Source organism: Colletotrichum paranaense, assembly GCF_030867605.1.
Source record: "Colletotrichum paranaense strain IMI 384185 chromosome Unknown Scaffold_6.1, whole genome shotgun sequence".
Lineage (NCBI taxonomy): Eukaryota > Fungi > Ascomycota > Sordariomycetes > Glomerellales > Glomerellaceae > Colletotrichum > Colletotrichum paranaense.
In genome coordinates this window covers 1699253-1712773 of record NW_026848964.1, presented here as the reverse complement: position 1 = coordinate 1712773, position 13521 = coordinate 1699253, and the positions used below count along the sequence as shown (strand labels likewise).

The window sequence follows — 13521 nt, the reverse complement described above, 5'->3', positions numbered from 1 at the left end:
CAACTATGTAGTCGTGTAATGATGGCTTGAATGAGAACACGAGTTGAAAGACGTGGTGTTTGCATGTGTCTGCAGCGTTCGTGGGGGTTGACTCGGTGTGACAACGTCCGAAGCAACGGATGCACCGGCTCGCGGGGGTCACTCGGACGTCTCGGGCTTTCGGGCCCAAATAGCGCGGCTATAGCATGTCAGTCTTGCTGCCACCATCTTCAACTTCGCAAGTGATCATCACCGGCAGTCAGTCAACTCACAGTGGCCAGTACGCGTGATTCCCACGATCAGCGAGATCCCTCCGCACCTCGGCGGCAAAAACGTGCACCTCCTCCTCCCTCCACCCGTGCACCCGCGTCATGGGCGCCATGATCATGCCAGCCGTGTTGGAGGAGAGGTTCTCGCGCGTCCACGACCCGAGCTCCTTGAGGTGCGGATTGCGCGGCCAGCTGTTGAGGGGCCAGGTGAAGCGGCGGTCTTGGACGTCGCTGAAGCCTGTCTCCGTCATGAGCGTCGTGAGGTCGTCGAGAGGGATAAAGGGGCACCCAAAGACTTTTAGGGCCGAGGAGACGTAGGCGAGGGATCTGGAAAAGGCATCGCTCGTGGATGTCGAGCTATCTGCGCGGGTTATTGTCTCTTCTACTTCTTGGAGCTCGATGTAGCCGCCGGGGTTGAGGTTGCTGTGCTGTCAGTACGTGATTGATGCGTTTAGCCGGCGGGTTGGCGAGATTAGGCATACTCGTAGCACTTTTTGAGGAGTTCGGGCCAGTTGCGCACGCTTCCTGACATGCCGCGTATGTGGATGTAGTCAAAGTGCCTCGAGTAGATCCACTCGTTGTCGAGGTCGTCCACTTCGAACTGAACGTTGGGTGGGACGCTGGGGGTCCATCGTCAGCTGTGTCTCCAGAACGGACTTCGCAACGCACAACTCTGGCTGCGTGGCCGACAGATCGAAGCCGAGGACGTCCGCGTTGGGGTGCTCGTCGCCAAAGTCGATGCACCAGATGCCGGTGCCCGTCCCGACGTCGAGCACGCGGCCGCCCTTCCACTCGGGATCATTCGGAGGCGCGAATCCCAGCCTGTTGTCGAATGTGAGGAGGAACAGGTGGTGTTGCAGGTCTAGCCGATCGGTTTCCAGCTCGTCGTTTGGCCCAAAGTACTCTAAGGGCTGTTTAGGACGGTATCTTGGGGGAATGGGTTTGCGACTCACTGCCTTCTTTGTAGCGATGATAAGTTCTGCCGTTTTCGACGCGGTAATCGACGATGGAGCTTCGGAGGCTTGTCGTAGCAGAGAACTCGTCCTGTTATCCCGTTAGTAGAGCGCTCACCAGGCATGGAAACTTGCGTACACTCCCGATGGTTGAATCCGTGTCGCCCTGCACGGGTGTCAGTCATGTTCTGCAGTCTCAGATGTAATCTCCGGCATCGCCTCAGAGCACGCACCGGCACGTCAGGCTCAGGGGCGAGGTCATCTTCGGAATTCTCTAGAGACATGTTTTCTCGTGAGATGTAAAGGCATGGTGTTGCCCTCTCAGAGACTCCAGCCCCTCATCCGATAGTCCGTCGCCTCGGATTCGGAAAGCATGTTAGTTGGAAGATACGACGGATACGACCCAGCGAGTCAAGGCACCCCAGCCGAGCGGGCCCGGAGTCCTAAACTCGCCGCAAGACGGTTGGGATGGCAGTTGCTTTGATGTGTTCCCCAGACTCTCTCTTAACCCACAGACCTGCACGTCTGCCGTTGTCGTCGAGAGTCAAAGGCCTCGGGAAGTCGAGCTCACATCCCTGTACCATCGTCGGTCTGCTTACCTAATCCCGGTGACCATCCCCGCATCTCAACACGGAGCCCCCCTTATCTACCCCGATAATGCGGACCGGGGTCTTCGGCGTCAAGTCGGAGGACACCTTTGTTGGAACCTGCATCTCTCATCAAATCAGTCGTCCAAGCATGATCTCATGGCTCTCTCACCAGGCCATGACCACGTCGTAGACCCACCAATCAAGAAACATGGCCGGCAACGGGACCCGGAGCCGAACCGGATGTCTGGACTGTCGGCGACGAAAGCGGAGGTGCGATGAAGGGAAGCCAAAGTGCGCCAGCTGTCGCAGGCACGGCGTCGTGTGTGTGTACGTCAAGTCGAGCCAGTCTTCGCCGTCCAAGTTTCTCCTCTCTGTGGCATCGGGCCACTTCATCGCGCCGTTGGAGTCGCCGGCGAGCGATTCCTTTGTGAACCTTCGAAGCGATGAGCTGGCTCTCATTTGTCAGCAGTACGCAGACGGCCCTAGAGGGGTGTTGCCGTCGTCTCAAGAGCAGCTTATCCCGGCTCTGAGCTGGCGGCCAAAGTCAAGCACGCTCCCCGGCGGACGAGAAAGCATGATGGTTCAGTACTGTAAGTAGTCGAGGTCTACGCCAGACAGCCGCTCTGACAAGACAGACTTTGAGGTCATCAGCAACAGCCGGGTGTATGTCCCCAGCGAGAGGAACCTCTTCCGGACGTGCGTCATGCCCATACTCCTGAGCAGCAGCGGCCCTCTCTTTTCTACCGTCCTAGCACTGAGCGCGGCGGAAATGGTTCGGAGGACCCCGCAAGACGGGGTAGACTATGCCGGGGCGGCCATCCGATACAAAATCAACGCCTTGACGCAGCTGCAGTCGAAGCTCAACACCGCTCTCGAGGCGGAGGAGAACCTCCTGACGTGTGTGCTCCAGGCCTCCTTGGAGATAGCCGAGGGGTCTCGCCCGTCGTGGTTGAGGCATCTGCGAGGTGCTCTAGCCATCATGGATAACCACGGCGACTGGATCACGCCTGAGTGCGCCGCTCTCGCGCTCCAGTATTTTCGATTTCGATACATCTTGATGAAGACGACCGGATGTAAAGCGCCGCATCATGATGGACAGACCGACGACTGTGATGAAGCCATCCAACGCCTCGAACGGCTCTTGCCAGGCCAAGGGACGTTCCAGACCATTGACCCCCAAATCGGCTGTTCGATGGAGCTAGTTCGGTTGATTAGCATGGTCTCAGCAGGGGCTCAAAAGGACGGCGGGTACACGGAAGAGGGATCACGTCTCGAGAGACGCATTCGAGAGTTGGACTTTTCTGCCGAGAGCATGCACGACGACTACCTCGTCAAAAGCGCCGAGTGCTTTCGGTTCGCTGCTCTGATTTACCTCCAGCTGATTGTGTACGGCGCTACCGTACGGACTCGGGCGATTCCGCACTTGTTGCAGACGCTGTTGGGTCGTCTTGGCGAGGTGATTGTCGAGGACCAGCCGAGGCGATCGTTTCCAATGTGGCCGCTATTCATCGCGGGGTGTGTCAGTTCCAGTGACGCACACCGCAAGGCTGTTCTTGATCTATTCAACCTTCTGGACAGCAAGTGGCCCATCAGCAATATCTCGACGGTGAAGAGGGTTGTTTGGACAATCTGGCAGACAAGGGACTTTGACGGTGGCGGTGCAACGTCCACGGATCAAGACTGGCAGGAGATTATTGACAGGTTTGGATGGAAGCTTTCCTTGTCGTAGGGGCACGGATCTGAGGCTCATTCACACATCATGTTCGCGGTCTTTCCCCCACTACGTACCATGTAACGACGTTGATCGGCATCCCGACGCATTCTCGTGGTTGGGGCCGACCCGGCCCGCTGCGGCCCCCTCTCGGCTTCTTAGCGCCGACCCACCAACCCCGCATTCCCGGACCCGAGGCAAGCCCAATGTTGGGGAACCGCGTCAAGTACCCCAGCCACCCCCGGACTCATCTCACTCGTCTCCCTCACCTCTCGTCTCAACATCACACCTCCACTTCAACACGAGAGAGGGAACAAACATCATGGACACCCACGAGATCCCCCGCAAGCTCTGGGAGCACCCGGATCCCAAGAGCACACAAATGTACCAATATCTACAATCGGTCAATTCCAAGTTTAACCTCCAGCTCAAGGTCAGTATGCCCCGATTCCCCCCCAATGTTAGTCCGTCCGCTTACACGATTCCAGACCTTTGACGACCTCCACAACTGGACAGTAGCCAACCGCGCCACGTTCTATGGCCATCTCTTTGACTACGCCAATTTGATCCACGAAGGGCGTCCAACCTCTGTTGTGGATGAATCGCTCACGATAGACGCCATCCCCAAGTGGTTCCCTGGTGTGCGTCTCAATTGGGCCGAGAACCTCCTCTTCACGCGAGGTTCGTCTGATGCGGCCGACCACCACGGCACCGAGGGTAAGGAAGACGACAAAGTTGCTGTCACCGAGATTCGAGAAGGTAACCGCGGTGATGTGCGCAACCTCACCTGGGGCGAGCTCCGTCGTGATGCAGGTCGTCTGGCAGCAGCCCTGAAAGCAAGAGGCGTCAAGGAGGGAGACCGCGTCGTTCTCGTCGGTGCCAACTCTATCGAGACGCTGCTGGTGTTTGTGGCGACGACATGGTTGGGCGGCATCTTTAGCAGTTCGTCCACGGATATGGGCGTCAAGGGCATCCTGCAGAGGACCACGCAGGTCGATCCCAAGGTATGTCACTCCCCACCTCCTAGAACTGCACTCACACACGCCAGTTCATCTTCTTTGACGACGCCACGGTGTACAACGGCAAGACAGCCGACCTTCGAGACAAGATGGCCGAGGTCGTCTCCGGCATGGGCTCGTGCCCTTCCTTTTCTGGTCTCGTATCGATCCCACGCTTCTCCAAGCCCTACGATGTGTCCTCGATCCCCAAGACCGAGACGTGGTCCAAGTTCCTTGGCTCCTCCACCTCAGCAGCACCGTCATTCACGCGTATCCCCTTCCACGCACCGTTCCTCATCTACTACTCGTCTGGCACCACGGGTATCCCCAAGGCTATCGTGCACACCGTCGGCGGCGTCATGCTTAACAGCTTCAAAGAAGGTCGCCTGCACGAGTCAATGTCACCCGAGTCCGTCACTCTGCAGTACACCACAACCGGTTGGATCATGTACCTCGCCAACGTCGCAGCGCTGCTATCGGGAGCCCGTGTCGTCATGTACGATGGCTCGCCTTTCGTCCCCGACCTCAAGTCATTCATCCGCATCCTCGGCGAGCAGCGGGTGACAAAACTGGGTATCAGCCCGAGGTGGATGTTTGAGGTCGCCAAGAATAAGATCAGCCCGCGGGAGGTGACGGATCTTAGCTCGCTCAAGATTGTCACCAGCACAGGTATGGTGCTTTCTGATCAGCTGTTTGAATGGTTCTACGACGCAGGATTCCCGAAGCAAGTCCATCTTGCCAACATTTCTGGTGGCACCGACATTGTAAGTCACCCACACATGCCCGACTTCTTTACTGACACTTACAGGCCGGCTGCTTCGGCATGGAGAACCCCTTGGACCCCGTATACGTGGGCGGCACTCAAGGGCCATCCCTCGGCGTCCCCATCGCCATCTACGAAGCCCAGTTGCCCGACGGACCTGGCGAGGCCGTGCCAAACGGAACACCTGGTGAACTCGTCGCCACCGCCGCCTTCCCCAACATCCCGTGCTTCCTCTGGGGCGACTCGGCACCCCCAAAGTTGTCACCAAGCTCGCCCAACTTCGCGTCTGCCGCCCCGGGCTCCAAATATCACTCGGCATACTTTGCTCGCTTTGATAACGTCTGGGCACACGGCGACTTCTGCTCCATCCACCCAAAGACGGGCAACATTTCCTTCCTCGGACGTGCGGACGGTGTGCTAAACCCCAGTGGTGTTCGCTTTGGCAGTGCCGAGATCTACGCAGTCATTGAGCGCAACTTTTCAAACAAGGTGGTCGACAGCCTGTGTGTCGGGCAGAGGCGTCCCACTGACAACGACGAGAGCGTCATGCTATTCCTGATGATGCGCGATGGCGAGAAGTTTGACCGGCAGCTAGTGGCCGAGGTCAAGGACAAGATTCAGAGAGAGTTGACCAAGAGACATGTGCCCAAGTACATCTTTCAAACGCCGGAGATACCAGTAAGCCCAGAGATTCCCTGTCTACGAAGCACGCTGACAAAACAGACGACGGTCAACCTTAAGAAGGTCGAACTTCCGGTGAAGCAGATTGTGTCGGGCCGGACCATCAAGCCAAGTGGCACGCTCCTCAACCCGCAGAGTCTGGACTTTTACTACCAGTTCGCCAAGATTGAGGAGCTACTCGCCGGTAAGGAGAAGTTGTAAGATGACATGTATAGCAGACATTGGATCTAGAGCCATATAGGATACCAGATAGAGTACAGCTCACCCCAGAATCAAAGACACATCCTTTAGAGGCAGCCCCTCCCACGCAGTCTTGTCGACATGGCCACTCGCGAGGCGGTACGCGACCCCGTCAATCCACTCCACCCACAGCACGCTATACCCCTCTGAGGCCGTGAAGGGGTGCGTGTAGCGTTTGATCGTCTCATCAAAGGTCTTTTTGTAGTTTCGCACACGGGAGATGGCAACCAACTCGACCTCCTTCGCAGCAGCCCATCCGACATCCAGGTGAGGGAAGATTTCGAGTTGACCTTTATTGTGCAATCGCAACCACCCAATCTTTTTCTCCTCACTATAGAGCGAGACATCATTGTGTTCGTCTGTCTGAAAAGCAGACACGCGGGCGCGGCGGGTATCGCAGCTAATATACAGCGTCTGTTCCGGCATGAACGGCTGCGTCGATTCCTGAATGTCCGGCACGGGGAAAGGCCAGTACCACGGGTGCTCGTCGTCATGGTCAGACATACTACTGTGCCTAAAGGTATACTCGTCGCACCCATCGGGGTAAAGCAGTACGTCCCCTTCCTCGCCGTGTCTTGGACCAGGAATCTCTTGTCGAGTCCACCCTGGAGGCAAGTGCCGAGTACAGTCCTTGTACGCCTGGCGATTCTCGAACCAGGAGGGTCTGATTTTTCTTCTCTGCGCTGATGTCGGCGTGGCGCAGGCGTACCACGTGGTTATGGGGATTGTCTCTCTGATCGAGTAAGCCAGAGGATTCGCTGGACCGGCTTCATTGCGCCCGACGGAGACGAGACCTTCCCAACCCACCCACGACCAAGACGGAAGACCACATGGACCGAGCTGGCTCGCAGTAGGGCGATCAGAGACAGTCCGTCGTCGGAGATCGGTGTGGCTCCAGTACGGCGTCCAACCGAGTGCCGCTTCAAAGTACATCTCCGGGATGCCATAGAGGAAGCCGCCCGAGAAGCACCGACTGATGACGTGTAAGAGACCGCTGATGCTGGGCAGGGCATCTTCGTCGTATGTCAGAGCTCTCGGGTTGTAGTCTGCAATGATGTTGGCCAAGGAGTCGAGATTTGGCATCCCGCGCATGATCTCGCCTAAGCGGGGATCAATGTACTTGCCAGCCTCAACGCCAAGGTGAAGTTGCTCCTCCCATACGCTGCACTGACACATCCAGTGCAGAGAATGATTACTGACGATGAGGCGCCGTGGGGACATCTTGAACTCTTGGTATGTCCACGCGCGCTCGTGATAGGCTCCCCAGTGACTCAGGCTGAAAACGTTGTTCTTGTCTCGGATGAACTGCTCGTCGCCAAAGGGTACTGGGCTCCAACCTTCGTCTTCGCCTTGGTCCGCTTGGTCCTTGGGCGATGATACGCCCCGCAGACCGGGAAAGCCGTCCTCGGCATCACCATCGAGTGCGACGATGGTGAGTGAAGCGTTTGCGAAGATGGCGGCCATAAGCTGGAGCTGCTGATTGCTCTCTTCTGCCCGGGCATGGTTGATGCAGAGGGTGTCGACCCAGAGGTACCGCTCCCCAATGACGGAGGTGAGGTGCACGGCGTGGCGCACCATGGGGGCGAGCTGGGAAGCGATAACAGGGTCGTCAATGGCGCCAGGCGTTTGGAGCTTCGAGATTGTATCGCCGAGGATGTGCAATCCGGGCGTCTTGCCCCAGCGGTAGCTCAGCGTGACGTAGGATTCGCAACCGTCTCCTGGGACGATGCATCGCCTCTCGGTGTCTACCACCCAGGCTGGACGAATCGGCCAGATCTTGACGGGATTGGCGCATTTGGGGCCGTGGGAGGACGCGCATTGCTGCTTCCAGGATGTCACGACGCTGGTATCGATCCATTCTGGGTCTAGGATGCGAGCGATACCCGGGTGGCTCGGAATGGAGTCACTTTTCACAAGTAAGAGGTCGGCGTATCGGCCGCCAGTCTTGATGTTTTCTGTGAGCTGGAGCGCACCTGTTCGAGGGAATCTGATGCCCACATCGGCAGAGTCGAGGCTTTTGAGTTGCCTTGATTTACTGCAAAGCTCGTGGAACATCTTGACAATGGGCACATGTCTGCTGCATTTCGAAGAGAGGGCTTCTTCAAAGGAGCCTAGATTGACAGTATCGTGGTATTTGCCGCCAGGAGACGTCGTGAGACGGGTCCAGATTTGGTGGCAGATTTCGCAACCTGAAATGTCATTAGACTGCGCGGTGCTTGACACAGTCTGCGAGGGAGTTGAGCTGGATTCGTCAGTCTTGATATCCAGCGGCGTTTGAGTCATCCTGACCTTTCAGCCATCATGTTACAGGCTCGAGATTTCTAGCCGGTGAGGCTCAGTCACTTGGTTGAAGACACTCGATGATACTTGTTAGACTTGTCAAGGAGCTTACGAGCTGCTAGTTAAGGGGTCGTCTGTCCTACACTGGGGATCGCCACCGAGCCGCCCCTCATCACTAACTAGGCACCAGCTTCCTCCAGACTATACCAAGGCGGAGTCCACCAGCACAAAAAACACGCTTGTCAGCAGCGAACCAATCGAAGTTGTCCGCCATGTCACAAAGTCAGGCGGCCGCTTCACAACACTAGCACACATTGCCAAGACGTTGCGGCGTAGTCCAGGTAAGCAAATCCATTTGGGGTATTGATCTATCTAATGTACAGGCCTCACAGCAACCAAGATTCAAACCACAACAAACTCACACCCTCGACAACGCAACTTCGGGATCGACATAATCGGGATACTTCCCTCCATGCACACCGTACCTCCAAACCATATACCCAACCGTGCCCGCAAGGCTCCCCAACCCAGCAGCGCCAGCAACGACCCTCACACCGAGCGCACTCCCCTTCATACCAGCCGCCCTCGCGATACCAAGTGCCGCAACACCCGCAGCCGCACCACCGTACGTCCAGTCGTCCACTTCCAGCTGGCTCCGGCTCTCCATCAGCCTCCATGCGCGATCGCGCCACTCAATGTCCTCGCGGCCGTACATCCTCGCCACCGTGGCGACGCCGGTGAGGCCTAGGCCGACAGCGCTGGCGGTGCCTGATTTACGAAGGAGGGTGTGTAGTCCGCCTGCGCTTCGGAGTGCTGTCGTTGCCGATGTGGAGAACGGGGTACCGGCGACGGCGGTGGCTGGCACGGGCTTTGTGCCGCGGAGTCGGCGAGCGGCTCCACTCGCGGCCGCGACGCCGAGACCCACTACCGTGCCGGTTGTGTAGCCACGCGTGAGAACGTGGACTGTGAGGATCGTGCCGGCGAGGGGCTGGTCTTCTGCGTAGGCCGTGTGGGGGAAGTAGCGAGACATGGTTTCCCTTTTTTCGCTTCTTTGAGAAGACGATGTTTTGCGGGAGCTGACAGCTGGCTGATGGATAGTTTAGATTCCTAGGGAGGGCTTTGCCGATGCGCAACACAGTCAGGAGATGCAGACTGATCAGTGATGGTCAATAGCTGCGTCCTTCTTCCTAGACAGCAAGCCGGCGCCTTATATCACAACTTGCGCGAGCCACCAGCCTACATGCGGCTGCATGTCCCGATCTAGCGGGACCCGGTCGGCAACGAACGACAGCAATCCCCCCGACTCTGTCAGCGCGCCGGGGTATCGTCCCGCCGCGGAATCCCACGCTAGCGAGCGAATGCGAGGCACCCCCGACGAATAGGAACAATCGCATTCGTCACGGCGCCAGACTAAACCCACAGTGGCATGACTCCCAAAGCCACATTGCTTAGCTGAACTCACCACCAAAAGCAGAGACTGATCGAGATTTACGGTTTGGTATTCATAGGTTTGTTGTCATTAACCGATATCTATGCTGGTGGCTGACCCCACGCCAGATAACAGTGCTGCCGCGCCGGGCTAATCATCATCAGTCATCTCCATCATGCTTTCGCCTTTTTCGTCCTCGTCCATGAGCACCCTCGGCCGGCCGACCTTGGCCTTGCCTTTGGCATCCCGCCGCAACTTCGGGAGTTTGTTGGATATGCGCTCCCTGGCGGCCGCCTTGCCCATCTCGAGCTCCTGCTCAAACGCCTCCAGCTCGTCGCCCTCGGCAACGTCAATCGTGGACGTCTCTTCCAGGGCCTTGTTTAATAGTTCGGTAGCTATGCTGTCTTGTGGATTAATCGCGAGCGCCTCATGCAATGGCACGACGGCCTTTTCTGGGCGTCCCTCTTCGAGATAAATGAGCGCTTTCGCGCAGAATATCGTCGCGTCTTTGCCGCCCTGTCGCAGGACCTCGTCGAACTCCATGTGTGCGTCCTTCCAGAGCCGCAGGCGACGGTACGCGTGTGCCAGGTTCGTCCTCGGCGCCAGCCACGCTTGCGGGTCAGAGTCAATGTCGGCGGCGATCTTGAGTGCCGCCCGGAAAAATTGTACAGCCTCTTGCGGCTTGTCCTGGTGATATTTGACGACGCCCATCTCATTCAATAGTAGGGGGTCCGTCTTGCACAGACCGTAGGCCGTCTTGAGAAACTCCTCGGCTAGTGTCATGTTGTTGAGTGCGTGGTTCTGCATGCCCAAGAAGACCTGCGGCAGATGTGTCCCCATGAAGAGCCTCGCTGCTGTAGAGTACGCAGAGATGGCCTGGTCGTGCTCGCCCTCGGCGGCAAATGTGTGTGCGAAGCCGATCCATGCAGGGCCGAAGTGTGCGTCCATCATGCTGGCCTTGCTGAAATACCGACGGGCTTCCGCAATCTTGTCAATCGCAAAGTAGTATATCCCCACGGCCAACCACGAGCAGGGCTCCTCGGGGTGGTTGTCCGCCAGGTCGTGAGACACCAAGAAGAGCGCATTCTTCATCTTGAGCTGATACAAACATGCCAGATGCAGAGGATGGACGCTAAAGTTGTACTTGTCGTCCTGCAGAATGGACTCGGTGATAGCGAGGGCGTCTCTATACCGGCACTGCGTGTAGAGGAGGTCGGCCTTGGCGAGGAGGAGATCCGGGTTGTCCGCCAGACGGTAGTGCGTCGACAGAGAGTCGCACGCCGCGGTGAATGCCGAAGGTTCCCTATACTTTGACAGCCGCGTTGTGTACAACATCTTTGTGAACTCTGCCGCCTCTTGCGACGACGATACATCCCCGGAAACGCTAATGGCGTCAAAGTCAAGCGACTCGAGGAATGCCCACTCCTCGTCGGGAGACAGCAGAGCGTTGGTCATGAGCTGCTGGAAGGCCTCGAAGCACTGCACGTCGATCCGCACGGCATCCTTGTAGCACTCCTTGGCCCGGTCAAAGGCGTTCTGCTTGGCATAGCAGATGCCTCGCAGGTAGCACATGGCGGCTTCGTATTTCCGGTTCGTCGCTTCTTCTTCTGCCGCCTCGTCGCGGGCATGTCTGTCTCTTGAACCACCCTTGGGATGGCCGACTGCGCGACCTAGTGGCGCCGTGTTCTGTTGCTTCCGCTTGTTGCTCGCATTGTTGATGAGGTGCGTCGGGTTCCGCTCGCCGAGGATGGCCAAGGCCTCGTCGAATCTCGACTGCTTGACGAGGCAGTGTGCCGCTAGGTACCGACAGGAAACGTTGCGGGCGACGAGGTCCTGTTTTGCGAGAAAGGTTTGGGCTCGTGTGTAGTTGCCGGTAGCAAAGTGGACTTGAGCCAGCCAGAAGGCGTCCTTATCGTCGTCTGTCCACGTTAGACAGGCAGAGCGGGCTAATGAGTGCCATCTCACGTACTGGTCAGGGCTAGCAGCTTGTCGCCGATGAAGATGGCGGAATCGTACTGGGCCTTGTTCAGGGCATCCTGCCTCCATTCCCGCAGGAACTTTTCCATGGCGCAACGAGAAGTGCTAGATCGTGGGCATGGCCGAAATGCAAAGGGGAGAGGCGGTGGTGGAGGTTGACGTTGGATGCCGATCAACGGGTGAGGTAAGCGCGTCGAGGGCTCAGGCGCGACGGGAATCTGCACTTTCTTTTCTTTGGATGACGGGCAGGAATTGGAGGGACGTGGATGCACTGTGCACCGGGCGCCGTCAGGGGTGTGGGCCGAGTAAATGGCGGGGTAGGCCAACCAGAGGGCGTCGTTACGTCTCTCCCAGGCACACCACGTGGTTGCCGTTGATGTTGAGTTGCTGACAGCGTCTTGATGATCCATTGATGCCTATGTTATGGCATCTTGTCTTTGGTGTTGTCTGCAGATGGGCATCTGTGGTGTCTCGTCTATAGGCTGTCTTGCATCATGTCAGGTCGTTGCTGTGAGGCTCTGGCGCTTAGACGGCACGACGCTGAAAATAGCACGTCAACCGCCAAAGCCAGAGCTCCTCGCTGACCGTCACTGCATCTTCATCTATGACTCCATTGTGGCCAATGCTAGGCACCTGGGCTGGGTCAGCCGGCAATTGTTTCAGGCCATGCACGTTCTGCACTTCCCCATCCGACCGTTGTGCTTTTGACGTCCATCCCAAGTGCCGGGGCAGACAATCGTTGGTATTGAAGAGCGACAGAATGGGACATATGCGAGTAAAGGCATGTCCGCCCAATCCGAGAAATGCAAATGGTGAAGAGGTTGGGTGCTTTTTCGCTGGCGCTGCCCTACCAAAGCTATGCGCGCCCAATGCTGTGTACGGACGACGGGCGTCTCCAGCCCCGAGGCCTCAAGGACACCTCGCTGTGACCTCACTGCACCTCACTGTGGTGCGCCGTTCCAGCGTCCTTTTGGGTCTCCCCATTGGCCACGACCTCTCAGTGGACCCATCAGGGGTAAGGCTAACTTGGGCTAAGCGAGGCGCTATCGCTCTATCCGCCATCGATAACAAGGTGACGACTAAGGTCGAGGAGGATGGGGCATCAGTGTCCATACTCCGTATTATTTTTTTTCTCTCTTCAAGCTGTTCATTGTTCCCCATCAGTCGATAATCCATTCGCCTTTCCCACTCCCGCCTCACAACATCGCTCAAACACTGCAGAAAAAAATCCCAACCAACGTCTGTAATACCCACACACAAACAAACCTCCCTCGAGATACCACACCGACGCTACGTTGCCACTCTCTCCAAACGAAAAGAACCTCCCCTACCCCCCCGGTCAACGTCACCCCCGCCGAAGCTCTCGCACGCCGCCATCTCTCCATCTCTCCAACGGCCATCGACTCCTCTCCTCTCTGTGCCTCTCCGTCTCCAAACCCGCCCCTGCAGCAGGCCCTCGTCGACCGCCTCTGCCCGCAACGCCCGCCGCCGCCGCCATCCCCGACCTCATCGCATCCCAACGCCATCTTGCCCTGTCCCAGCCGCCACAACTGCGACCATTCACCACAAACCAAGGTGCCGCCGCCCTTGACGTTTTGAGGGATTGACGAGACCAAGCCAAATTCACCCCGCCCCCGGAAGCCGTCGAAAG

General features: G+C 57.6%; 7 protein-coding genes across 7 annotated transcripts; 3 read left to right on the top strand and 4 right to left on the bottom strand.

Annotated features, from left to right (window-relative positions):
- Positions 1-138: 138 nt before the first annotated feature.
- Positions 139-1485, bottom strand: CPAR01_08223 (uncharacterized protein; the record flags this gene model as incomplete). The annotated part of the gene is made up of 7 exons (XM_060492491.1): positions 139-178; positions 252-671; positions 731-868; positions 918-1152; positions 1202-1292; positions 1341-1367; positions 1435-1485. The coding sequence occupies 7 exons, from the start codon at positions 1483-1485 to the stop codon at positions 139-141; spliced, it is 1002 nt and encodes a 333-aa protein (XP_060348861.1).
- A 514-nt stretch (positions 1486-1999) lies between these two features.
- Positions 2000-3520, top strand: CPAR01_08222 (uncharacterized protein; the record flags this gene model as incomplete). Its single annotated transcript, XM_060492490.1, has 2 exons — positions 2000-2381; positions 2427-3520. The coding sequence occupies 2 exons, from the start codon at positions 2000-2002 to the stop codon at positions 3518-3520; spliced, it is 1476 nt and encodes a 491-aa protein (XP_060348860.1).
- A 30-nt stretch (positions 3521-3550) lies between these two features.
- Positions 3551-6145, top strand: CPAR01_08221 (acetoacetate-CoA ligase; the record flags this gene model as incomplete). Its single annotated transcript, XM_060492489.1, has 5 exons — positions 3551-3559; positions 3738-3935; positions 3991-4506; positions 4551-5264; positions 5309-6145. The coding sequence occupies 5 exons, from the start codon at positions 3551-3553 to the stop codon at positions 6143-6145; spliced, it is 2274 nt and encodes a 757-aa protein (XP_060348859.1).
- A 60-nt stretch (positions 6146-6205) lies between these two features.
- Positions 6206-8467, bottom strand: CPAR01_08220 (uncharacterized protein; the record flags this gene model as incomplete). Its single annotated transcript, XM_060492488.1, has 1 exon — positions 6206-8467. The coding sequence occupies one exon, from the start codon at positions 8465-8467 to the stop codon at positions 6206-6208; it is 2262 nt and encodes a 753-aa protein (XP_060348858.1).
- Positions 8468-8882: 415 nt separating this feature from the next.
- CPAR01_08219 (uncharacterized protein) lies at positions 8883-9494 on the bottom strand (the record flags this gene model as incomplete). Its single annotated transcript, XM_060492487.1, has 1 exon — positions 8883-9494. The coding sequence occupies one exon, from the start codon at positions 9492-9494 to the stop codon at positions 8883-8885; it is 612 nt and encodes a 203-aa protein (XP_060348857.1).
- A 549-nt stretch (positions 9495-10043) lies between these two features.
- On the bottom strand, positions 10044-11959 carry CPAR01_08218 (tetratricopeptide; the record flags this gene model as incomplete). The annotated part of the gene is made up of 2 exons (XM_060492486.1): positions 10044-11812; positions 11863-11959. 2 exons carry the CDS (start codon positions 11957-11959, stop codon positions 10044-10046), a joined length of 1866 nt encoding a protein of 621 aa, XP_060348856.1.
- Positions 11960-12630: 671 nt separating this feature from the next.
- CPAR01_08217 (uncharacterized protein) lies at positions 12631-13477 on the top strand (the record flags this gene model as incomplete). Its single annotated transcript, XM_060492485.1, has 2 exons — positions 12631-12885; positions 13190-13477. The coding sequence occupies 2 exons, from the start codon at positions 12631-12633 to the stop codon at positions 13475-13477; spliced, it is 543 nt and encodes a 180-aa protein (XP_060348855.1).
- Positions 13478-13521: the final 44 nt, after the last annotated feature.